This window comes from Panthera tigris, chromosome B1 (assembly GCF_018350195.1).
Source record: "Panthera tigris isolate Pti1 chromosome B1, P.tigris_Pti1_mat1.1, whole genome shotgun sequence".
Classification (NCBI taxonomy): Eukaryota; Metazoa; Chordata; class Mammalia; order Carnivora; family Felidae; genus Panthera; species Panthera tigris.
This window is the reverse complement of record NC_056663.1, coordinates 112,077,921-112,103,016: the sequence shown is the minus strand read 5'-3', so window position 1 is coordinate 112,103,016 and position 25,096 is coordinate 112,077,921. Positions and strand designations below refer to the sequence as shown.

At 37.1% G+C, this 25,096-nt stretch overlaps 1 protein-coding gene across 1 annotated transcript in view; it reads left to right on the top strand.

The window, feature by feature from the left end:
- Positions 1-25,096, top strand: part of LOC102959085 (glutamyl aminopeptidase) — an 82,579-nt gene that overhangs the window by 47,757 nt on the left and 9,726 nt on the right. The window contains exons 11-18 of the mRNA XM_007098249.3: positions 3,865-3,944; positions 13,411-13,547; positions 13,678-13,733; positions 20,875-21,025; positions 22,022-22,095; positions 22,201-22,305; positions 22,394-22,564; positions 24,197-24,337. Coding sequence (XP_007098311.2) covers positions 3,865-3,944; positions 13,411-13,547; positions 13,678-13,733; positions 20,875-21,025; positions 22,022-22,095; positions 22,201-22,305; positions 22,394-22,564; positions 24,197-24,337 — 915 coding nt within the window. The remainder of the gene's footprint in view (positions 1-3,864; positions 3,945-13,410; positions 13,548-13,677; positions 13,734-20,874; positions 21,026-22,021; positions 22,096-22,200; positions 22,306-22,393; positions 22,565-24,196; positions 24,338-25,096) is intronic.

The following is a 25,096-nucleotide window of genomic DNA, read 5'->3' as shown; positions in this document are numbered from 1 at the left end:
GGCGTTTCCAGAAATTCAAAGTGCCAAAATTCAAATTGGACTTTCTGTACAAGGCATCAGAAAATGAAAAGCACCCAGTATTATTAAACTAACTACTTTGAAAAAAAAATTAAAAAATAGAGTAACTACTTTGAAGATCTTGGCTGGCACCTGAACTGGAAGAATATCAAGAAAGCCAGTGGTGCTCACCGTGTTGAGGCCCATTATCAGACTCTGCTTCTGGAAATGTCAGATAGTCAGATAGTCACAATAAATGAAATTCAGAGTGACTGGGTATCTTGCTGTATGCAAATGCGGAAAATTAATAGTTCATGACAAAACAAAGGAAATTTGAGTTCCTAGACCAAGTGAGATCAGTCAGAGAGTGTCAGTATAAACTTCTTTATCTTTTCTTTATTTTGGAAAGGAAAGATTAGGCTAGAAAAGCTTTGTTTTCACTCTTTCCTCTTCATAATATATGAATGAATTGAAACCTAGATCTGACTTAGGTGATAATTCAGTTACAAAAATCAACATAATGACTGTGATCATTCTGTTAACTATAAACTGTTTATAGTTACTGTTTTATGTTGTAGCAAATTAGATGGACCATATTTAATATTGCTATTTAATAGCCTTTGTATATTAAAATTAAAAAAATTTTTTTCTTTCTGGAGAAACAAACTTCCACTAGGAAAGCTTCATAGGAATTGTTCTCTTCTGACATATGTATCTACTGATTTGTTAAGCCAAAGACATACCCAACACTGTTTTTAAAACGGTGGGATTGCATTTTTTAAACTACTCCTTGGTTATGGATTTCTCTCCACACAAACACAAAAATTTATTACCAAGTAAATGAAATGAATATTTTATCAAGTCTTCACTTTTTGAGTTATAATAAATCTTTGTATTCATCAAGATTTAGAACATGGAACTATATTAACATTCACACTTTTCTCTAGTATCTTCTTTAATTTCTATCTTCAGATACTGTTTTTTTATTTAGATTCACAGACGCATGATTTTTAGTGATCACTTATTATAAAGTCAATCTACTTGATCCATTTTTGTAAACAAAAAAGTTATATATGCATAGCAAAAACCTTATGTGCTATGCTGTTGAGAACATTTGTTAAAAATCTATAATAGCTCCTGAACAAATAGGAGAGAAAATGACATTCTATCAAAAGTGATCCTTCATGATTTTTCACTTGGTTAAAAAACTAGATCATAACATATGCCCTCATTCCCCCGGAAGGTAATCAGCTCTTTCTCCAACCCTAGTGTTCACCTTACTCTATGTTCAGATATATTCCTGTCCAGTAAAAAATGTGGTTGAATAAGCTGTACTATAAAATGAATGGCCCTCTCCCTTTTCTCACTGCTTAAATATTTCAAGATGAGGGAATTTTTATGAGAAACTTTATAATCTTTATAAACTTACACACATGTGTGAGTTATTGTTTTAACACTACGGCCTCAAGCATCAGGCAAGCTTACATGTGTCTGGCAGCCCACTCAGTGTTAACAGGGGGAAGATGGGAGTAGGTATGTTATTTGGGGGCAAAGTCAGTTTCTTTAGTGAAAATTAGATTGGCCATATTTAATGCTACCAGATCTTGTTAGATACAAAAAAGTAAATTGTACCTTTCAAAATGAAATCTGATCCTCCTAAATTTTAGATGTCCTGTGGGAGACTCCCATCATTCTGTTTATGTAATTTTCATTTCTTGACACTTTGTACCCAAATCTATTATTTTACTCAGATTGCATTAGATCCTGTAAGTGATTCTAAAACTGTAAAATCATAAAGCCTCAACCCTCAATCCTTTTAGTCTTATGATTCTCTTACAGACTTCAGAGCAACGTTTGTACATAACTTAGTAGTGTATTTTATGCCCGCTTTTGGGCACAGTGTCATCTCAGAGACCATGTTTTACAGGAGGTAGTCAAAATGTGAAGTCTTGACTGTGCACACAGGGCATCCAGACACTTGCGCACTCTGTTCTTTCAGTCAGGTCGGCAATGGGGAAAGGGAGGGAAAGAAATGTTCGTTTATGTGGCAACACCAAAACAGAAGAGTGGTGGAAGGGCGAAACATGTAGGTAGAGTGTGATTTTTACCAAATGCTTCTTTGTCTATCTGTTGAGAAGCTACAAGGGATCACTTTTAGGTTGACTTCCCTGAAAGCAGATGCTGAGGTGATGATTAAAGTGAAAGCTACTCCTCAGGAAGTGTTTCTAGGAAAGACTGAGAAAGGAGTGGGCAGTGAGAGGTCAAGCAGCAAAAGTGAAATATCAAGCAGGTGCTGTAGAGGATAGCTACCCTATGGGGAAGTTGTGGAGATGCTGTTATAGAGGGGTCCTGACAGATGGGGCCAAGAAGATTCTCCTGCCATCCATCATTGGCGAAGGGTTGCATCCACGAATGTAAATTTCAAAGAACTTCTGGCAGCTAGAGGGCAGTTCTCTGACAGACAGCCCCAGGTGCTTGGCTGTTGGCTAGGAGAGCACATTGGAATCTAGGGTGTACAAAAATGACAAAGGGATTCAAGGGGACAATCTTTGCTACACGACCCAAGAAGCAATTTATGCGTGGGTTCTATGGAACTTCTAACCCAAAACATTCCACAGCCATAAAATCCTCAAGGAAAGCTAGTGACAACTCAATCCCATAAAACATTTCAACAGTTATAAAACAAAGGATTACTTCTTTCATGGAGATGGCAAAATGTGTTCTCCCTGAATTACATAAATTTTATTATAAATTGAAACGAAGTATCATTCCCCGTTCTCTGTTAGAGACTTGAATGATCACAGATGTAGAAAAACAAGGTGAACTTTGAGTTGGTAACCAAATCCAAACACACATTCATCTTCTTTCTAGATCTGTTGTATTTTCTGATTGATGGTACATGATATGAGAACAATCAAAAAACCTTAAGACCTCTTTTATGAGATTTCAATAATAAAATGTTATGTATAGGGGCGCCTGGGTGGCTCAGTTGGTTAAAGTGACCGACTTCGGTTCAGGTCGTGGTCTCACGGTTTGTGGGTTTGAGCCCCACATCAGGCTCTGTGCTGACCGCTTCCTCAGAGCCTGAAGCCTGCTTCAGATTCTGTGTCTCCTTCTCTCTCTGGCCTTCCCCTGCTTGTGCTCTGCCTCACTTTGTCTCTCAAAAATAAATTAAAAAAAATTTTTTTTAAATAAAATAAAACGTTGAGAATATATGGAACCAAAGGACAAAAATAACCTCTTCACCCTGCTCCCCAAGAAAATATTAAGTAACTAAAGAGAACACCAAGAAACCCTGAAACATGTTTGTCTGATAATTTTTGCTTTGCAGCACACCTGATTCATATGTAAAATAGGAGATATTTGAAGAGCATGAGAATCTTTAAGGGATGATGGTGGTGCTACAATTTGAATTTCAACATAATTTCTAAAATGTGTTATTTCCTTTGTGGCATTTTAAGATTGTCTTCTGAATTTGAAAAATGCTTTGTGTTCCTTGACAGAAACAAACCATATTAGAGTATGTGTAAGTATGTGTGTGAATGGTCAATGTTATTATACAATGAGTTACATTTATGCAATATCTTTATTCCAAAGCCTCAACACATTTTATTGAAATAATCATCATGCTTAGCTAATTTGTTGATACAAAGTTCCAAATTTTAGAGATTTATAGAAATTGGAAGCAGTTATATAGCCTATCTTCATCTCTAAAGAGTGTTATATTAATTGCTTTAATTGTATCCTATACACTGGATATTCGTTTATGAGGAAAATATGCTTGTCTATTGCTTTTTAATTTTTATGTGGGAAATGTTTTTATTTTTTAGTAATAAAAGTTAAATTTTCCTTTTTAAAAAACTTTAGTTACACATGGAATATTCCAGTTAAATGGACTGAAGATAATGTATCAAGTATTACATTCTACAACAGGTCAGAAACAGGAGGTAAATTTCATCAATTGATTTATTTCTTCTTTGCAGTAATATACCACATTAAACTAATGTAAGTGTAAAGAAGCAACAATAAAGCTGGGGCTTATAATGTAAATTTCAGCTAAAACAGAACTCTTAAGTAATTTATCAATGGATTCAAGCTCTTATCTCTAATAATGAGAAATTTTCTACCTTGTGATATTCTTTTTAATGATTTACCATGACTTAATAACAAATACCCATGCCCAAAGGAGAAGTGTCACACACCCAGTCATTGGATGATTGATGCATAAGTTTTCTTTCTTTCTTTCCCCCTTCCTCATTTCTTCCTTCCTTTCCTTTCTTCCTTCTTTCTTTATTATTTTTCCTTTAGAACAGAGAAGTAAGTCATGGAATTTCTTAAAACCAAGCCTGGTTTCTTAAAATGCTGTCATTAAATTAGACCTATCATTTTTCCAGTTCAGTATAATATTAGAATTTTTAATGACTCCAAATTCTTTTCTAAGTTGTAAATTGTCACCAATAGCTCAAAGCACTATCCGTATCTATTTCCTTCCTTCCTTCCTTCCTTCCTTCCTTCCTTCCTTCCTTCCTTCCTCCCTCCCTCCCTCCCTCCCTCCCTCCCTTTCAACCATCTGTCCGTCCATCCGTCCATCCATCCATCCATCCATCCATCCATCCATCCATCCATCCATGCATCCATCCATCCCCCTAAATGAATTACTTGCTATGTACCTGTGTTGAAATCCAGCTGTGGCTACTATGCTAACTTAAATCAACTGGAAATATGTTTCTATAGTCTATCCCCTGTGGTTTGTCTTTTCCTTTCTTGAAAAAATTTAGTAGTATAAAAACAAGGAGACCTTATCTCATGTTCTCTCCTTCAGATGGCTGAAAAAATAATAGGGCATCCTAGAAGATTACTACTTTTTGTACTTTTACCATTGTACTTGTTGTACATTTCAAAATCATTTCTTTTAGAAGACAAATGATACTCTTCTTCACCCCATCCCATGCAGGTTTGGTTTCAGAAAAGCATTTGGCATGGACTCTTCCTTGTGACTTCTTAGGGATAAAAGTAAATAATCTATCCTTTATTTACATATTTTCTCCTACAAAATAGTCTAAACTATCAATTAAGTATGATTTCCCCTAATAAGTAAATTTTCATCCAATTTCCAGGAGGTTGATTTTTTAAAACAACCTCATTGAGATAAAATTCACATATTATGCAATTCACCCATTTAAAGTGTTTTTTTATTCCATTCACAGGTATGTGTAACCATCACCACAGTCCAGTGTAGAATACTTTAATCACCTCAAAAATAAATTCCATGCCCATTAGCTCTCAATCCCTCTATCCTTCTATACCCCAGCCCTAAGCAACCATGGATCTACTGTCTGTATAGATTTGCCTATTTGGACATTTCCTATAATGAAATGATATACGTAGCATTTCATGGCTAGCTTTTTACATTTAAAATAATGTTTTCAAGGTTCATCCATGTCATAGCATGTATCAATACTTCATTCTTTTTTATTGATGAATTATATTCACATCGTATTGATATACCACCTCTCATTTATCTATTTATCAGTTGATGGGCATTTGGATTATTTCTACTTTTTAGCTGTTAATGCCGCTGTAAACATTTGTGTACAAATTTTTCTGTGAATGCAGTAGGTTTTTTTCACCTTTGGGGTTTTTTACTTTTATTATAAATTTGTGTGTGTGTGTTTAATTTTTACTATAAATTTTACCAGCTTTGTTACTGTCAAGGTAAGCACCCTTTCTGTTGCTTTTGCTATAAAACTTTCTCTTGATCATTTATACTAACAATTACTTTGATTGTTACGGTCAACATTCCTCCTGAATTCCTCTAGAATTCCCAGATCAATGCCATTTTGTCTTACTATTTTTTATATGATTATGTTAACTTGAATACTGAACTCTAGCTTTTGTGATCTGCCTTTTGACCATTTTCTTACTCATAAGCATGTGTCAATGGAAAATGGAGAAGACAAAAGAGACACTTTAAAATGTGCAATACCACTGATAAAGCACAAAATGAGGCTACCATTCCATTGGAAAGTTCTCAGTGAATTTGGTTTAACATATTACTACATATATTTGCCATTGGTTACCATTGGTTAACTGAGGGTTAGAGGAATGTTTTGGCAGCTTCTTGATTTGCTGTTAACAGGTTTAAAAGCATGAATAATTTGTCTATGCTAACAGCATTTTCATGGAATGAGGTTTCTGTTAAAGTGAATTTTCCAGATAACTAAGCTTTCTCAGGTGTTTTGTAAAATAAACTTGAAGAGTTAACAATAAACATTTTTTACATGAATTATGTACTTAGTAGACAAAATATATGAATAATAAATTTAATCCTTATTAATTAATTAGTTCTTTCAAGCAAGTATTTACTGAGAGCTCACTTATGTGCCAGACACAGTGGTAGGCATGGAGATAATGCTGAGGGGGAAATAATCCTTACCCTCTCCGTGCTTACTGTCTGGGGAGGTGCAGACGAGTCAGCAGGCAAATATGTGTCATAAGTGTCTGGTGTGGCTATGGGGGATCACTGAAGGAAGCACCAGCCCAGATTTGGGGGTTCAGGAAATTTTACTAAAGAAAAGGACATCTAGGCTGAGAGGGGTGGTAGAAGTAGTGTTTAAATGGATGATAGGATTGACCAAGTGTAGACAAGAACTGTGCTCTGGACAGAGAATGCTAGTGGGAAAGTGAGGGCAGAAGGCTCTCCCAGCAACTGTATTCCTCTGTCTTTACATTGAACACATTTTTTTTTTTTTGTGGCTATAACTATTGATTTAGCTGTCTTTCCCCTCCCCATAGAATATTTCTTAAGGAAATAGAGCTTATTGGGTTTTGGTGTTGTGGTTGTTCTATATATTCAGCAGGTACCCAGTAATTGTTTATTGAATGAATAAGTGAAAGAATGAATGGAGAGGCTCTAATGTTTACAGGGCTTTGAAGACAAACATGTCTTTAATCTGAAATTTCAGAATCATGACTGCTCACTTAGCCAGAAGCAAACTAGACATCTCTTCCTACTTCAAAGTACCTGCTCCATTTTTAGGCTATGCAATAAGTTCCTGTTTCCTGTTTAGGGACATCTTCAGTTCTCAACTCAGAGCACAGATGACAAACACGTCCGAAGTGCACTGAATGGACAATCAGCTCAGGTTACCAGCCCTACCACCCTCCTCTTGGTTTCTCTGATGATTCATCAGTTAGAGATTTCCCAGGCAACGTTGGGACTTCCCCCAAGGCCTTCTATTTACATTTGTGTTGCACATGATATTTTAAACATGAAAAAAATTTAACATGTAATTTATAGAGGACCTCTATCACAGACACTTCTCAGGCTATTCTAACCTGCCCTGCATAATCTCTCTTCTCACTGTTTATAGTATGTTTTGTGCAATCAGTTTAATCAATCCTTCCTTATTCCTACTATTATTGCTTTATATTTTAAATATCATTATTTAACATCCATATGCTCTGTCTTTTCTTTTTTAAGTAAATTATAAACCCCTTGAAGATACAATCTATACATCAAACTCCTTGATGACAGGTCAGGAAACCACCCTATTCCCAATGAGGTTCTGTGCACAACTTAAGACTTACTAAGAGTTTAGTAAGCCCTTGCTTCATGAAGGCTTTGCCTTCAGACTGCTGTGCTTTTAGAGGATACGTGTGTATATTTAATTATGTATATTTAATTATGTGTATACTTTAATTATGTCTCTATCTTTAGTACTGCCTACTATTTTGTCAGTGCACCTACATTTAGTAGTATACCCCCCCCTTTTTTTTTAATCTGCTGCTTTCTAACATTTAGAAGACTTGAAGGTCATCACATGATGCCAGATAACTAATCCTACTAAAACATAATATTTTGAGATAGGTGTTTGTAATGGCCTAAGTTTTTCCTAGGCCATAAGAGATGGTAATGACTTTGTGTTAGCCGTTTTCATAAATCTTTCAGGTCTGAGAATACATTCTGGATGGTTTAGATAGCCAAATTTTGACTACATATAAATAGAATATTACTAGAATTTTATGGTAGTTATATTTAAGTATATTTCATGTCAAAATAATTATGGGTGTATATATTTTTAAATTTAATAACAAAGAGAAAGAAGGAGAGACTTCATTCTTTCAAGCTGAGCCTCTTGGAATGTTTGAATTTTGATTCAGTCATTATGAATTCAGTTTTGCAGATTCAAAAGCTCAGTTTCATCAATTCATCCCTGGTCAACCAAATCTTGAAAGATTTATTCACACAAAGCAAACATATAAGAATGCTAATTTGTTAATTTATACAAATAAAAATATACTGGCCAAGGTGAACCAGAATACTCATGCCAGCTAAGTAGGTATCTCTTTCCAGGAAGAAAGTTTACTTAATAAGAGTAAAGAGAGAGTTAAGGTAGACCAATTATTTTAGAGATTTCATCAAGCTGTGATAGCTTTATATATTGCATTAACCAGGGGAGTCTAATTATTGTATTTAGAGGCTATTTTGATGCAATAAAAGTTTCTTATTCATGCAACAGTCCGATGGAGGTATTCCTGACCTGCCATCTCTTCTAGGTGGCTCCCTCCCAAATAATAAGTTAGAAATCCTGTCTTTCTCCTTCTTATGGCTCCACCAACCCCCTGAACTTTCGACTCCTCTGCTAGGTCTTTGCATCTGACCAGAAGACAGAGGAAGATAATGGAAGGACCAAGTCTAGAAGTGCATCTATTACTTCTGCGCACAATTTGTGTCCAGATGTCAGTCCCATGTTGCTACCTAACTGCAAGGGAGGCTAATAAATGTAGTCTAGCTGTATACCCAGGAGGAAGAGAGGAGTGTGGTAAATCACCAATAGACCTCTGCCACATACACTGTTCTCTATAGGAGGCAATCTGTTAAAGATATGAAACACATGTACCAGCTCAACGGTGCACCGGCTTCCCTAGGCAGAATGAGACACACTGACAGATCTTTACTACCCAATTCTTCTTTGCAATTATTTTTTTTCCAAGCAACAAAACCATCACCAGTGATAATCCTTCATCATGGTAGCCAGGTTGCATTTTCTAGATTCCCGTTTGTTATATATTACATGTTAAAACTACACCTTTCTTTTTAGGGAGATTCTTTAAGCCACTTGCTGAGATTAGGAGGGACTCTATAATTGTTACTAGCGCAATCATTAATATTTTCTTAAATAAGTGATTTGTTGAAAATTTTACCACAAATGTATAACCAACCAATTTTATAATAGATCATGTTAGTCTTAGTTTAAGAGAGTAAAGCTTTCTTCCTTGACTCTAAATTCTGATACTGCATCCTACTAGAAATTTTTAGCTCCCCAACTGTAAATTGTGTGTCATCAGTCAAAAGTTACTACTTTTGTATTTTTCAGCTGTTTTACTATTAAGTGATGCACAAACTGTCATTTTACGCTGAAAAAGAATTTGCTTAAAAGTTCAATGCAACAAAGCATTTACATCACTAAAGAAAAATGTTTCTTTCTCTACAATTATCAAACTCTCACAAGCTTGATAGTCTAGTTGTCTAAAGTTTGTTATAATTATTTATATAAAATGGTATACCTGCACATCTCAGAGATACTGTGGGTTTGGCTCTAGACTACCACAACAGAGTGAATATAGCAGTAAGGGAAGTCAAACAGATCTTTTGGTTTCCTACTACATAACATAAAAGTTACATTTACGCTATACTGTAGTCTGTTAAGTGTGCAATAGCATTATATCTAAAAAACAATGGATATACCTTAATCAAAACAATACTTTATTGCTACATTTACTAACCATTATCTGAGCTTTCAGTGAGTCATAATCACTGAGCACAGATCACCATAACAAATATAGTAATAATGAAAAAGTTTAAAATGTTGCAAGGATTACCCAAATGTGACACAGAGACACAGGTGAGCAAGTGCTCTTGGAAAAATGATGCCAATGGACTTGCTCCATGGAGGGTTGCCACAAACCTTCAATCTGTGTAAAAAAAAAAAAAAGGTAGTATCTGCAAAGCACAATGAAGCAAATTTCAATAAAGTGAGGTATGCCTGTATTAAAGAACTGTTACATGAGTTCTGTTACTGAAGTTATCTGGATTGAAATTAATTAGCCCCTGGATGAAATTGTGAAAAAGGAATTATCCGTCTTCTCCACCATCCAGACAAATAAAAGAAAAAGGGAATTTTCTAGAGAGAACTCCTACCCAGAAAGAATTCATGCAACACTTTTATACATAAAACTAGCAAGAAACAGAACAAGACAATTTATAAATTGAATGACAGGTTGTTATGTGGCCATTAAATTTCCATTTCACATACAGGTATTCCGTGCTTTCTGAAAGTTCATATTCTGCCATTTCATGTTAAAACAAGACCTATATTGGTATGGTAATGACTTTTTTAAATAAAAATGAACGTGCTCTTTGGATTTCTTTCGGTTAGCAAAAACAGGTACTAACGTAGATCTTTGTAGAAACAAAGTGGTATTATACGGACTTTTAGAAAGTGGGAGATACCCTTCTATGTCATTTCAGCTTATGAAAGGTTTCACAGGAATGCGTTACTTTCCCCCTGATAGTGGGGGATCTCTGCATGGAAAACAAAATTTCAAGGTGTTTACAATATACATTTTTTTAAGTTTATTTATTTATTTTGAAAGAGTGAGAAAGCAAGAGTGAGGGAGGGGCAGAGAAAGAGGGAGAGAGAGAGAGGGAGGGATGGAGGGAGAGAGAATATCTCCCAAGCAGGTTCCATGCTGTCAGCGCAGAGCCCGATGCGGGGCTCGAACTCATGAACTGAACCAAGAGATCATGACCTGAGCCAAAATCAAGAGTCGGCTGCTTAACAGACTGAGCCACCCAAACGCCCCCTAAATATACTTTTAAATGAAAAGGATTATGAATCCTAAAAACAGTAAAGTTCCATTATGTGTACTGTGTGCGTGTTTATGCACATATATAGACGACACACATGCAGTAGAAATAACTACTAGTTATTACATTAACTAGTGGTGGGTAATTTTTATATTCTTCATTATGCTTTTTTTGTTCTCTTCCAAATACATATTTGGAACTGTAAGGAACACATACAACCGTTAAAATCAGAAAAAAAAATAATGGTAAGTGGAGAAAGGAAAGGAAACATATGCCCTGACTTCCATGTGCCATGGGGAATGGCCACCAGTATTTTTAGTCCTACTTACTTCACTATGCAACTAAACAACCCAACAGTCTTTTGCTGTTGACAACTGTTCTGAAGGTAGCATAAACTTGGAAAGTCCATAACTACTGACTTCCTGGATCTCAGCTTCCTCATCTATAAAGTGAGAAAAATCACAGTAACCCGAGACAGGCTTAACTAGGTATATATAAAGCACACTAAAATACTGCAGTATTTAGATGGATTGCCAGGAACTTCTCAATGTTATTTATATTTGCCTTGCTATTTATAGAACTATGCCATATCCCCTTTCATAATAATGAGGATAGCTACCATCTGTTGGACAAATCACTGTGTGACCAACGCTTTACTGATGTTATCTTATTTAATCTTCACAACAGTCCTGTGAGGGATTTTTATCCCTATTTCCCTTATGGTGAACTGGGACACAGAGAGGTCAAGTGATTTGGCCAAGATCACACAGCTAGTCAGTCACAGAGCAAGGGTTTTATCCTAGATCTGTCAGACTCGAAAGTTCATGCTCTTTCTCCTATAACATATGTCTCTGTGCTTAGCAAGAGGCTCTCCTCCAGATCCAAACATCCAAAGTGTACGGTTGCCAAAAGATTAGCTTCCTTTCAACAACCTGTCCATGGGAGAATGACAAAGAAAGATAAATACTACGTGAGTGAGGTAAAGGTTTATAATTTGTCAAGTACCTCCTCTGAACGCTCCTAAAAAAAAGTATTGTCTTGCTGAAGAGCTTACTCATGTATTATGAAAAACTACTGCGTCCTGGAGATCTTCCAACCCTCGTGAACACTTCCAAAATTTAAATCATCTTTCCTCCCAGACTAACTCATCTTCCTCTACTCCGTAATGGCAACATCATTATTTATCCAATCGTGCAAGCCACTTTCCTCTCCTCTGACTTTCCACATCAAGTAAGAAAACCAACTGTTGCTTTTAACCTGTGATGTGTCTCTTGAATGCATTACTTCCTTTCTTTTTTCATTGCCTCCACATTAGAGTAAGCCCTTATTCCCCCTTGCCCTACGTTATTACAGGAGACTCTAAATCTCCTCCCAATATCTCTCTCACACCACTAGCAAAGGTGTCTTTCTATGAAGCAGACGTGAGCATGTTATTTCCCTGCTTAAAAATCTTCTCTGTCTCTCAGAAGACGGAGTTCTTCACGTGGCATGTGGCTCTTGTACTTTGAAGAGCCAGACTTTATTTCCAGCTTCATCTTCTTTTTTCCGATATCACATCCTACACCCTCACTACATTAAAATTGAAAATTTTCAAATATACTAACTATTCTCACACCATTACTTACACTGCATATTGTCCGTGCAAACGAGAGAGTGTATGAATTAAAGAGTATAGGAGTAACACTAACAAATAAATACTGGTCGTGTCAGAGCACAGCTATTATTTTAAGTGAATATTTTTTTATCTTACACAGAAGTCTCTGTTCCTTCAATGCTGAGCTTCTAAAATCTATATACTAGAGCCCTCTGTAAATACGGGATGCTACTTTAGAAAGAGAGTTCATTTGGCAAATCCATTGCTGAAAAGCATTGATGTGATCAACTGAAATAAGGAAACAGAAGACTTTACAAAGATAAATAAAATTGGAAGAGCAAGTATGAAATGGATTACAAAATCAAGAATGTCGTATTTGGATTTCAGTTCTATTGCGAGCCTTCTTGACATTTTAAAAGCATTACTAATGCTCAAATCATTGTTCTGCTAGGCAATAGCCATTTCCATCAATTTGAATGTTGATTTTAATAAATAAAGTATTCTTTGAAATGTTTACATTTTTACCGCCTCCCCAGGCTGCCCAGTGCATATTCTTTGTGTAATTCATCCATCACGATTAGAAATATGCAGACTACCCCCAGAAGCACGAACCACTCTGTCTTTGGGCATTGTTTACTTTTATTGAAGGATTGACAAGCACAGAATTATTTCACTCCTTTGGCAAGCTACTACCAGTAAGAAGTATAAGTCACAAATCACAGGACGCTTATTTACATAAGTTATTCTTTTTCAGCTCACGTACTACAGTGACATTCTAAAATTAGGCAACTAAATAAGAATTAGGCTTTGGGGCTTTGGATCCAAATCAAACTTGACTCCTTGAGCTGATATTTCTTTTCTTTTCTTCTGACCCTCTGGGCCTAATTTCTCTGTGTTTACAGTATATGCAAACATGTTTCTCATTAGTGTTTATTTACTACCACAGGAATCACTTTGAACTCTTCTAATCCTGCTGGAAATGTTTTTCTCAAAATAAACCCAGATCACATTGGGTTTTATCGTGTAAATTATGAAGTACCAACTTGGGAATGGATAGCTACCAATCTTTCCTTCAACCACAAGGTAAGAGTAGCAGTGGTTGTGAATTGTTTTATTTTTGTTCTAAGAACAACAGCTTGAATGATATTAATTTTTTTCAACATTCTTTGTTTTAGAAATTGTGCTTCTTACCTCATTTTCTTCTTCTTCCCAGGGGTTTTCTTCTGCTGACCGCGCAAGTCTTATCGATGATGCTTTTGCCTTGGCAAGGTGAATTTTGGAATGAGTTTAGACTATTTAAAATACTATGGATTGTATCCCAAATCTCTTTTCTTAATGAGTTGCAACAATGTTTAAGTATTAGTTATAGCTTAAAATATCCAAAGCCACTATTTATAACATTATTGTTTTCCTTAACTCTCTTTTTAAAAACCCATATAAGCCTCATAGCCCAAATACTGATATTAGCTCTTATCAGACCCACAAAAACTCACCTTTGAGTAGGGTTTGACTATACCAGAGCCCTTGAGCTAATTAGGAGTGACATTTGCAAATGCTCAAAAGTGCACTTGCATAATTTGATTTAATAAAATGACAATGTATTTCATTAACTTAGTTCTATGAGCCTAACTAAGCCCATTGTATCATTTTATGGCCAGAGTTGTCAAATCTTGTTAAGTAATCAAGGTAAAAAGAATGAAACATGGTGCTCTAGGATTGATCAGAACTAAGGTACCGTTTAAGAAATTTGACTTTTTTTTTTTTTTCCCATGGCTTGAACGTAACCTACGCTTAGAAAAAAAATCATCAACATATATTAGGGAAATGGAGGAGTAGTAACCACAGTACCTTTGAGGGTTTTGTTTTGTTTTGTTTTGTTTTGTTTTGTTTTCAAGTAGTCTAACACCACTAATTCAACTGGTATTTGTTGAATTTCTGATACTTGTAGGAGCTAGGGACACAGCCCACTGGTTTCGTGGCTTTGTAGTGGCCTCATCCTAGACATAAAAAAGCCTTCACTGGCCCCTCTGTCTGGGTTGGGTGTCCCTTTTGCGGACTCTGTATTTCACCACGATATGGTACGGTCATTTCTTGTTAATTGTCCATCTCACCTACCAAGCTACCAAACTGTAAGTTAGTGAGGGTAGGAGCCCAGATCATGTTCCCGGTGTATTTTATTCCCAGCTCCTGTGACTGGCCCATGGCAGAAGCTCATTAAATATGAGCTGAATACATACCTGAGGGATAGTATGCCAGCACTAAAGGAATGAGAGAACTATTTTACACAGACTTCCTCGATAATACACTGGAAGTCAGAAAACCTTCTCAACAGTTTTAAAGGAGGGAATGAGTAGGGCTAAAAAAGGAGCTGAGGAACCAGATTAAAATCTTGGTTCTGTACAACCTTAAGTAAATTTCTTAACCTCTCTCTGACTCTTGAGTAGAATGGAGGTGACCTGGTGAGACTTGTAAGAAATAAATGAAGTAATGTGCATAAAGCGCCCCAACCAATGTCTGGCCTGTAGCAAGTACTTAATTAAAGTGTACCCCTTGACTGTCCCAGACACTGCACAGGCCTGGGAAATTAAGTGGTAAAGGAAGATAATATTTCAAAACATAATAGAACCATTAAGAATTCTTTTTGGGGGAAACTCTCCTCTGAATGCATCATGACCTTTTCCAAAGCTTGGCATCTTCTTGGCTGTTAGAAATTACACAGAATGGCACTATCTTTCTTTATGGTTTAATTCCCATCACAACACAATGCAGACAGTTCTTTTTGCTTTAAGAAGTGAAAGCCTCTTGAACAGCTCTCTCTGGGGAACTGTGTATAAAGCAAATAACTCACGGAATTGAAAGACTTTCTTGCATTTGCTCAGCTCCTCGGCCACAGCCCCGTAAAATTTTGAAGAGATAAGGAAAGGGAGAAAGTGAAACAAATCTGAAAACCAAAAAGCATGTAGAGTCACACAGCAACCCATCTGGAAAATACCTGAGCTACCACCTGGGCTATTGAGCTATCACCCAATTTCTTTCTGTAACACATGAGGAAAACAAGACTCAGGGCAACAGAGTTCACTGGTGTTGACTGCATCCAGGTACAGATCACTCTGAAGCTTTAGGGAGAAAAAAGGAGAAACACATCACAATCACACACAACACATTCAGATCACACTGAAGCTTTAGGGAGAAAAAAGCAGAAACACATCACATTCACACACAACACATTCAGATCACTCTGAAGCTTTAGGGAGAAAAAAGGAGTTACACAGGTAAGTGCCTGGGGTAGGATAAGAATGCATACAGTTCCGCTCGGTTGTTCAAAGAGAAATGTAACTATCATGTTTCATAAGCAGGACTAAAACAGCACATCTAAAAATAAATGCATTCTTGATTCCCCTGTCCCCAAATTTGAGGAGCCAGTACTCTTACTGCCCTGGATGAATATCCAGATGGGTACATTTGTCTAAGACAAGGAATAAAAATTCTTGCAACGCTTCAAGTCCCCCAGACAGGCTCAGTTTGAGTAGATGGCCAGTCCAGTAAAACCATCAAAGTTACCAACTTCCTCCCTGCCCCCAACTCAGGCAGGTTGTAGGCCGGCTACCTGCAGCAGGAACAAGGTGCTTGATGTCCTCCCCATTGTTTGGCATGGAACTTCTACTTCTTCCCCCGCCTTACTGGGCTGCCTCTCCTTCCTCCAGACCTAAGGCAAGGAGAGCCAGAAGGGAGAGCAGGTGAAGGGAAGAAAGAGCCTGACATACTGTCCACATTTGGTGCCGTCTGAACTTCGTAGATGTTGAATACTGACTCTTTTCCTTGTGTGCTGTTTTCTTCGGGTGTTTGCCATCCACACCCATTCTTATTGCTAAGAGTCTTTCTCCTGCAGTTCCTTGAGGTGAGCAAGTGAAAACCTCAGAACCACCTCTGCTCCACAGGAAGTATTCATATATCTTTTCCCCCAACATAGTCTGGAAGGATGGGCCACCCCATGCAGTCTTATCTCTTCACTGTGAGGCCAGAGCAGTAGTCAACTGTAGTCTCTTACCCTTTAGATTTCTTGGGGTATCAGACACCAGGCCACTGTGCCTCCAAACTCCAGGTTACACAGGTAAAACTCATCAAGTGGTCTCATTAAAGCCTCTTTTCCTAAGCTTGACATAAGGGGAAAAGCCTCTTGTATCTCTCTTTCCCCTGTGGAAGGAGAGCATTCACAGGACACTGACAGCGCTCCCAAAAGTCCTCTTTTATTTTTATTAAAAATTTTTTTTAATGTTTATTTATTTTTGAGAGAGAGAGAGAAACAGAGACAGAGTGTGGGTGGGGGTGGGACAGAGAGAGAGGGAGACACAGAATCCGAAGCAGGCTCCAGGCTCTGAGCTGTCAGCACAGAGCCTGACACGGGGCTCAAACCCACACACCGTGAGATCATGACCTGAGCTGAAGTTGGATGCTTAATCGACTGAGCCACCCAGGTGGCCCCCTAAAGGCTTCTTTTAAAATGTCTCTCTCCCCCTAGCCTCTCCAATGCCTGCAATAGTCTAGTGGTGGGTTATCAGCTAAGAATCACAAAAATCTATACTGACCATGTTAGTTCCAATTTGGTGGGCCTGAATCTTACTTTGGGATTTAGGCCAAGGGGGGTTAGGCAAGGGGCCTTGCCAAAACTGAGAAAGAATCCTTTTTTTTTTTTTGTGCACCTGTTACCGTAGGTTTTTCCTTTTCAGTAGCTTATATTGTGCTCTGTGGCCCACTCTGTGCTACAGCCAGGAGAGGGGTGAAGAGTAACATAAGGGAAAGCAGAGAGTACTGGCTAGCAAGCCAGTGGGTGGGAGCAGGGGTCTCTAGGTGAAGAAAGAAGGGCAGAAAGGATGGCTTAAAGGGCCACCTAAGCTAATGATGTGGACAGAATTTCAGCCAGGCTTCACAGAGCAGTGGCTCCTATGACATCCAAAGTGAGGAGCAGGTTAGCAAATAAAGACAGCCAGTGAACATCAGCTATGCCAGGTTACAGATCTCTAGGTCACTAGTTTTACCATTTTATAGGTGTTTGAGAGGTGACCAGAGCACAACACAGACCTGGATAAGCAACCTCACCCTCCCAATCTCCCCCCCACCCCAACGCCACCCATGGGCTCCCTTTTAAAGGAGAAGTAATCAACTAAGACTCCAAAAAGGATCTATTTGTTTGCAAAGCAACTGTTTTAAGCCAGAAATTAGAATTTAATTGGCAAGTGAACCCTGAGAGATCAGACACATGGGAACTTTTGAAATTCTCCATACCACCCAAGGCTTCGCGGGGGAACATGAGCACATGAGGTCAGTTCCTTCCACCCAGGCACCTCTCTGAACTGTTTCTAATGTCCCAGTAAAGAGTAATGTTTGGCAAGACACTATGCTTACCTCAGCTTCTCTGAGGACTATGCTGTCTTTCCAGGTCACATCCAGGGAAGCAAAAACAAACCCTTTGTTACAGGATTCCCCAAATTTCCTGGCTGCTCTAGCCAAAGATAGGAGAGCAAGAATTCTCTCATTAGACCTGCTTATCCTCTTGGCCATTGAGTTTGGTGGAAACTTTAAGTTTTAGCTTCCCTCTTCTCTGGATTATAGGACAGTTTAAGTCCATCAAGCTAGGCTTATGCTAGATTGATGGAAGATTTTTTTTTGATGTTTATTGATTTTGAGAGAGAGAGAGAATGTGAGCAGAGGAGGGGCAGAGGGAGAGGGAGAGAGAGAGAATCCCAAGCAGGCTCCACACTTTCAGTGCAAATCCCAACGCATGGCTCCATCTCATGAACCTGAGATCATGACCTGAGCCGAAATCAAGAATCGAACATTCAACTGACTGAGTCACCCAGGTGCCCCTGGATGATTTTTGAATAAAGAAAATTCTTAACCACATCTGGCTTTCAGAAATGCTGTATGTCTATGGATTTAACTAATGGAATTTGAGACTCAAAGTTGCATAAGAATGATATCCTAGGTTGAGTTCCCTTTCTAGAAATAGAGTATGAAATGTGGGTTAATGTATGTGTAGTTTATTGAGAGAGAACTCTCATGAGATAGGGAGTATGAGAAACAGAATGGGACAGGGATAAAAAGCTAAGCCATAATATGGTCTCAGATGGAGTTGAGCTTTGCTAGATTCCACTAGAAAGCTACGAATTGTGCTGAAGAGTGGGTCCAACTTGAGGGAAACAGGTTGGCTTATTTTATTCCTGAATCCTAAAATTAATGGCCAGGGGCGGGGATTGCATAACCTTTTAGGTAGGATGGCTGTATTTGGCCAAGGGCTATTCTCTGAAGAAGGTGGCAGCTGTGAGCCAACACAGGACTGTAAGGGGATTGGAGAAGGGCACTAGAGATGACTTTGTTCTCAAAAGCAGGTCTTCACATGTGGTCCCAGCAGTATCAATACTACCTAGGAACTTGTGAGAAATTCAGATTCTTAGGCTCTACTCCAAACCTGCCAAATCAGAACCCCTGCTAAATCAGGAGTATGTGATTGAATGAACTTTCCAGGTGTTGCAGATGTATGCTCAAATTTGAGAATCATAGTTCTAAATGATACTGCTCTTCAGGGCGCCGAGGTTAAGAGTCTGACTTCAGCTGAGGTCATGATCTCGGGGCTCATGAGTTCAAGCCCTGTGTCGGACTCTGTGCTGACAGCTCAGAGCCTGGAGCCTGCTTTGGATTCTGTGTCTCCCTCTGCCCTACCCCTGCTCACACTCTGTCTCTGTCTCTCAAAAATAAATAAATGTTAAATGATGCTGCTCTTCCTCTGGAGTTATCAAATACCAGTAGGAGCTGTGGAGTAACATAATTTGTGGAAAAAGAAAGGTGCATCAGCTAATTTCTCAAAATGTCATCCCTATAAGAATCAGCAAAAATTCACTCCCAGTCCAGTGTTCTGACCATATGACTCAGACTTAAAGAAAACAAGTGATACCAAAACGGAACTGTTGCGTAGCTATCAAGCATGTTGGAAAATATAAGGCAATGGGATAGGATATTGATTTTCAACATTTGAATACATAGTATTCCCTTCTTACTTCTACTTATGCTACCTAATTAGCCAATTCTTCTGGCCTTAGTAACCAAGACTCATTCCTTCCAATCTTCACCTATCTGAAATGTACAGACCACTTGGCTTCTGACCAAACAATCTGTCATCCTTCCTAAACTTTCATTGTTCTCTTCGCTAAATTGATCCTCAGAGCAACAACTATTCTTCATAACCACCTTAAAAATTCACCAACTGGACATGGCTGTTGCTCTATCCACCAGGGAAAATAGAGAATCATTAAAATTAGAAAATTCTCAAGTTTCAAGTATCAACACAAAATTCTACATTTTTTTTTTTTTACTTAACCAACATTCTGAATAAAACACACCATTTCTCCATATTATTTATACTATTATTAAGGGAGGTTGAATGCTTCAAAATATAATTCCTTCTAAATAAGATCAGGAACTGAGAAAATAGGGGAAATCAACTCTCTGAACTGAAAACAAGCTGTGTATCATATCTCATTATGTAAATCAAATGATATCAAAGATTTGTATTCTTCTCTATCTGTCCAATATTAGTACATCCTGTAATCAAACTCTTGGGAAGAAATCAAGATATATTTACTGTCTTATTTATTCACAAAATAATTTCAAACATAATAGCCAACACATCAATATTACTAATTCAATAATTTAACATTTATTATTTAACTTAATCTTTCAAAATGTAATTTGAAAAGGCAGGATTCCCATCTAAGGTTCTTTTTTAAAACCTAGTCTAAAATGTGAGGCATAACAGATTTCTGAGAACAGTATTTCAAAAGGCTCTAGAATCCCTTTTAAGGAGGAAGAAATTGGATTCTTTAAACTTTGAAATGTCAATAGAAACTTCAGATTTTGTGGAAGAACAAAATCTATATTTATTAGTATTACTTGGACGTATATGAAAAAGATGTTTTAATGGGCAATATAAGTTAAATTGGAATGTTTTAAGTATTCATAATTCATGAGTGTTGTCATTCATGTTTCTTCACATCAAATGTAATTTCCATAAGATATATTTATCATGGTACATATGTATATTACAATCAGCTTATGTCTATCCATCAATATTAGCCATAGCTAAATGGCTTTTATCCAAAATTTTACCTCAGCAATTTTTCAAATGTACTTTTCAATATTCTGTCTTCCACTTTACTACTGAAAGTATGAAAGCACTAATGCATCATGTGAACAAACCTCTTTGACTTGCCCCCCCCAAAATAAATCCATTTTCTTAATTGTTTAATAGAAGGATTCTCATTAATGTTGAATTCTGTGATTTCCGTATGAGTACTTTCAGTCAAATGAGTACTAGTCTATGGTTTTAAATTAACTGTTTTTTTTTTCTCTTCCTTAGAGCTCAACTTCTAGATTATAAGATGGCTCTAAACTTGACCAAGTATCTCAGAAAGGAAGAAGATTTTTTACCATGGCAGAGAGCAATTTCAGCCGTAACCTATATCATTAGCATGTTTGAAGATGATAAAGAGCTTTACCCTGTGATTGAGGTGATGTTAATGCTAGATCTTATGAAAGTAAATGTGTAGCAATTAGAAGAGTAGGGAGATTTCTGAGAGAAGGAGCTTCCAAAGCACATCGACCTGCCAAGTGAAATGAAAGTACAATGACATGACTAGTCAAACCAAAGAGATGCTATCTCTGTTTTTTTTCCAACTTGAAGTATGTCCGTATTTCTGGTTCAGTATACCACATAATGATATATTTTAGTGTTGAAAAGAATACAAGAATTAATATTTTAGTTAAAATAGACAAGATACTAACTAGATCTTATTTTTAATGGACTTGTCAATGTTAAAATGAATTTATTCTTACCAAAATATAACATTATATTTCCTTATTCTTACTGCTGTTATTTCCACGTTGAGAGTTTATGATGGGCTAGTCATTCTGATTACTTTGTTTTGTGATTTCTGACACACTTTGCTAGGTCACTTGCGATTTTAAGGAAATTCTGGATTCAAATCTGTAGCTCTTCTACTTACTAAATGCAGTAACTTGGGCAAATGTTTTAATATTTGTGAGTCTTCATTTCCTTCATACAATAGGAATGTCAGCACTTCACTGTCCATGGCAATGGGATAGTGCAGACCATATAAAATAAAAACCCTTTGTAAATCCAAAAGCAATGTACATACATTAGTTATCACTATTTTAATGTCATCAATACTTGATTAATCTTCTTAGTGCAGTAGGTAGGTCAGGTGTTACTCTACTTATCACAAATGTTATTAACTAAAAAGTAGAGCTTAAAAGGGGCTTACCCAACGTTTTACAAAACATTAGAGAATCACCCAGGATGTTCTTATCTTCAAGACTGAAGCAAATTTGCAATGTGATAGAACTGAATACGTCCCTTCCCTAAGGAGAGACCCAAAGTTCTCTGGACTAGTATGAAAGAAGATTACAACAGGGGCTTTATATTATAATTATTAAGAAACTTGATAAACAGTAAATTCTTACTGTACATGGTGCTTTTATTTCAGGAATACTTCCAGAGTCAAGTGAAGCCCATTGCAGATTTTCTGGGATGGAATGATGTCGGAGACCACCTTACAAAGTTATTTCTTACATTTTTAAATTTTCACTTAATATTTGTCAGTGTATGTTAAAACATGTTAAAAAGTGCTCAAGGCCCCAGCTTTGTGTGTGTTTGTTTTTTAAGGTTACTACGTGCTTCTGTATTAGGGCTTGCGTGCAAGATGGGAGATCGAGAAGCTTTGGACAATGCTACCCAATTATTTCAGCAGTGGCTGAGTGGGACTGTAAGGTGACTGTCCAGCATGTGTTCATTTCTAGAGGCCTTCAAACTTAGAAATGAAGACTTTAAACCTCTGAAACACTGTTTCTTCTTCTAGGCTTCCTGTAAACCTCAGGCTTCTGGTATATCGGTATGGAATGCAGAACTCTGGTAATGAGACTTCATGGAACTATACTCTTGATCAATACCAGAAAACTTCATTAGCTCAGGAAAAAGAAAAACTACTGTATGGATTAGCATCAGTGAAGAATGTTACTCTTCTGTCCAGGTAACTTTTTTCTTCACTTATATGAATGGCATTTGATGGCTTATGTGTCACTTTAAGATGCTAATTAAAGTAAGATGCATTTCCAAGAACATCTATTATAACATATTTTCCCATCAAGAAACAAAATATCCATGTAAGAGTGGAAGAAGGGTAACCTCACATGAAAACATGCTGGAGGTAGGCAGTTTCTAGTTGTGAGCAGTGGTTCAATATTTTCATCCAGGACCTGGGGTGTTTCTCTTTCTATTCTGCCATCCTCAACATATTGGATGTCTCATAACTTCTAGAGCTCCAAGTATTTTGTCTTCACACAAATATGTTAAGTGAAAGCAGAACAAGAGCAAAGAGTTTCTCCTCACAAGTTTCTTTTATGCTAAAGTCGAATTATCTCCACTTCCCCTCATAACTAGAACTGGATCACACTTAATCATTCTGGGTTATACTCTAGGTCTACCACTTGATCATTTGCTGACTAGGAAGAACTTGAATTCCTTTGACTGATTGGGGCCATCGTCATACTCTGAGGCTGGGGTAGGAGCCTACCTACTTCCCTAGGATCAGGGATACCTTTATCCAAGCCCAGAACAAAATTGTTTCTGTCAGCAGAGAAGGAGTATCTGCCACAATATGCGCGCGCGCGCGCACACACACACACACACACACACACACACATTTATATTCCACTCAGAAAGACTGCTTGAAGACCATCTATGAATCTTCTCCCACTACACCTATGCCTCCAAATCAACTAACATCTGTCTTCATTCATATGTTGTATGGTTATGGTTTCTGAGTTATTTACTTCATTCATTTAACCAACACTTAGGATGTCCTTTCTATATATAGGTCTATAAATTGTGGGAGTAAAAATGAATAAGATGTGGTATCTATCCTTGAGAAGCTTATAGCTCATGAGAGAGGCACAATATAAATAGGAAATTACAATGCAATACCCAATTTGTAAGGACTATTGGCAACACCTTGTATCCACCTGGCAGAGCCAATAATACTTTTTCACCATCTTATCTCAAAGTAGATGTCAATTCTCCTTCTCGCTGCCCTAAAATAGTCTATCAAGAACTTGATCATTTTGCCACTCCATAAAACATGATATTGATCCATTATTTTGATGGCATTGTTCTATCTGATGAGAAAATTAGCAAGTGCTTACATGCCTTACTAAGACTCTTATGAATTAGAGAATAAAAGATAAGTTACACAAAAATTCAGGACCACCACTAAAGTGCAGTTTCTGGAAGTTCACTGGTCTAGAGTATGTCAAGGTATGCCCTCTAGGTACAGCCATGGCATAAAGTTAATAAAAAATCTATTGATTTGGTCACTTAATTTATCTTGGACTTATTTGCATTATACTATAATTATAGGTAATTAATCTAACCATATAGGTTACGTTAAAAGGTTGTTTCCTACAATCTAAGGAAGAACAAATAAGATGTGACTATTATCCTCTAGAAAATAAAAGTATAAATACTTTCCCTTAATTTACTGGCTCCCTTTTTTTTTCCCCAGTGGGATAATAAGTGGGTGAAGTGCTTTTATTCAATAAGTGCAGTTAATTTTTAAAAGTTAATAGCTAAAATTTGAATTGTTTTTCTCTTTCGATTTTCTTAGATATTTGGATTTTCTCAAGGACCCAAATCTTATTAAAACTCAGGATGTGTTTACAGTCATCCGATATATCTCATATAACAGCTATGGGAAGACCATGGCCTGGAATTGGATTCAACTCAACTGGGACTATCTAGTCAACAGGTGGGATAATCAGCTAATGGTCTATTGTTCTCTTTGTTTGATATCATCTACATATTCTGTTTCTTTTTGCTGTGCTTTCTCTGACATCTATACAATATCTGGAATGGCATATTATTAGAAGTAAAGGATCATGGTAGTTTCCTCCTAAGGAAGCAATATACTAGTTAATTTTAGGCCTAATTCCTTTTCTGGAAGTTATTGTTTTAACTGATCTACAGAGTTCTGAAATCTGGAGAGATGCCTAAATTGTATTATTTTTAGTTTGGTTAAAATAAGTTAATATAAATCTCCCTGTTGTGTTAGCACTTAGTATAATTGCAGACACATATTTATTCTCGATTAATATTTAATGAAAACGAAGTGAGAACTTCTGGACCTAGGTTCACATTGTAGCTCTATATCTTACTGAGCTTATATGGATGATAATTTTTATCTCCCTTGACCAGATAATTAAACTTTAGGTATTTTGAAAACTTCTTAAAAAGGGACCTATATTTCCCAGGCAATAGCAATCTTAAGATGGGAAATAGAAAGGACAAGAGAACAAGTCAAACTAAAGGGATGCTTTCCCAAATTTATTTCTTCAGCCCCATGTAGAAGAAATGTTGCCATTCTTGGTGCTAATCTTCTAAATTTAATGCTTACTCCCATTTAAAAATAGATCCCAAATAAATGTGCAAACATTGACCAAAAGACCTTTACTGTGTGCAATCCCCACGGTGGGAAATAGGCCGTTATCCTCTCCTAATCTCTCCTGTT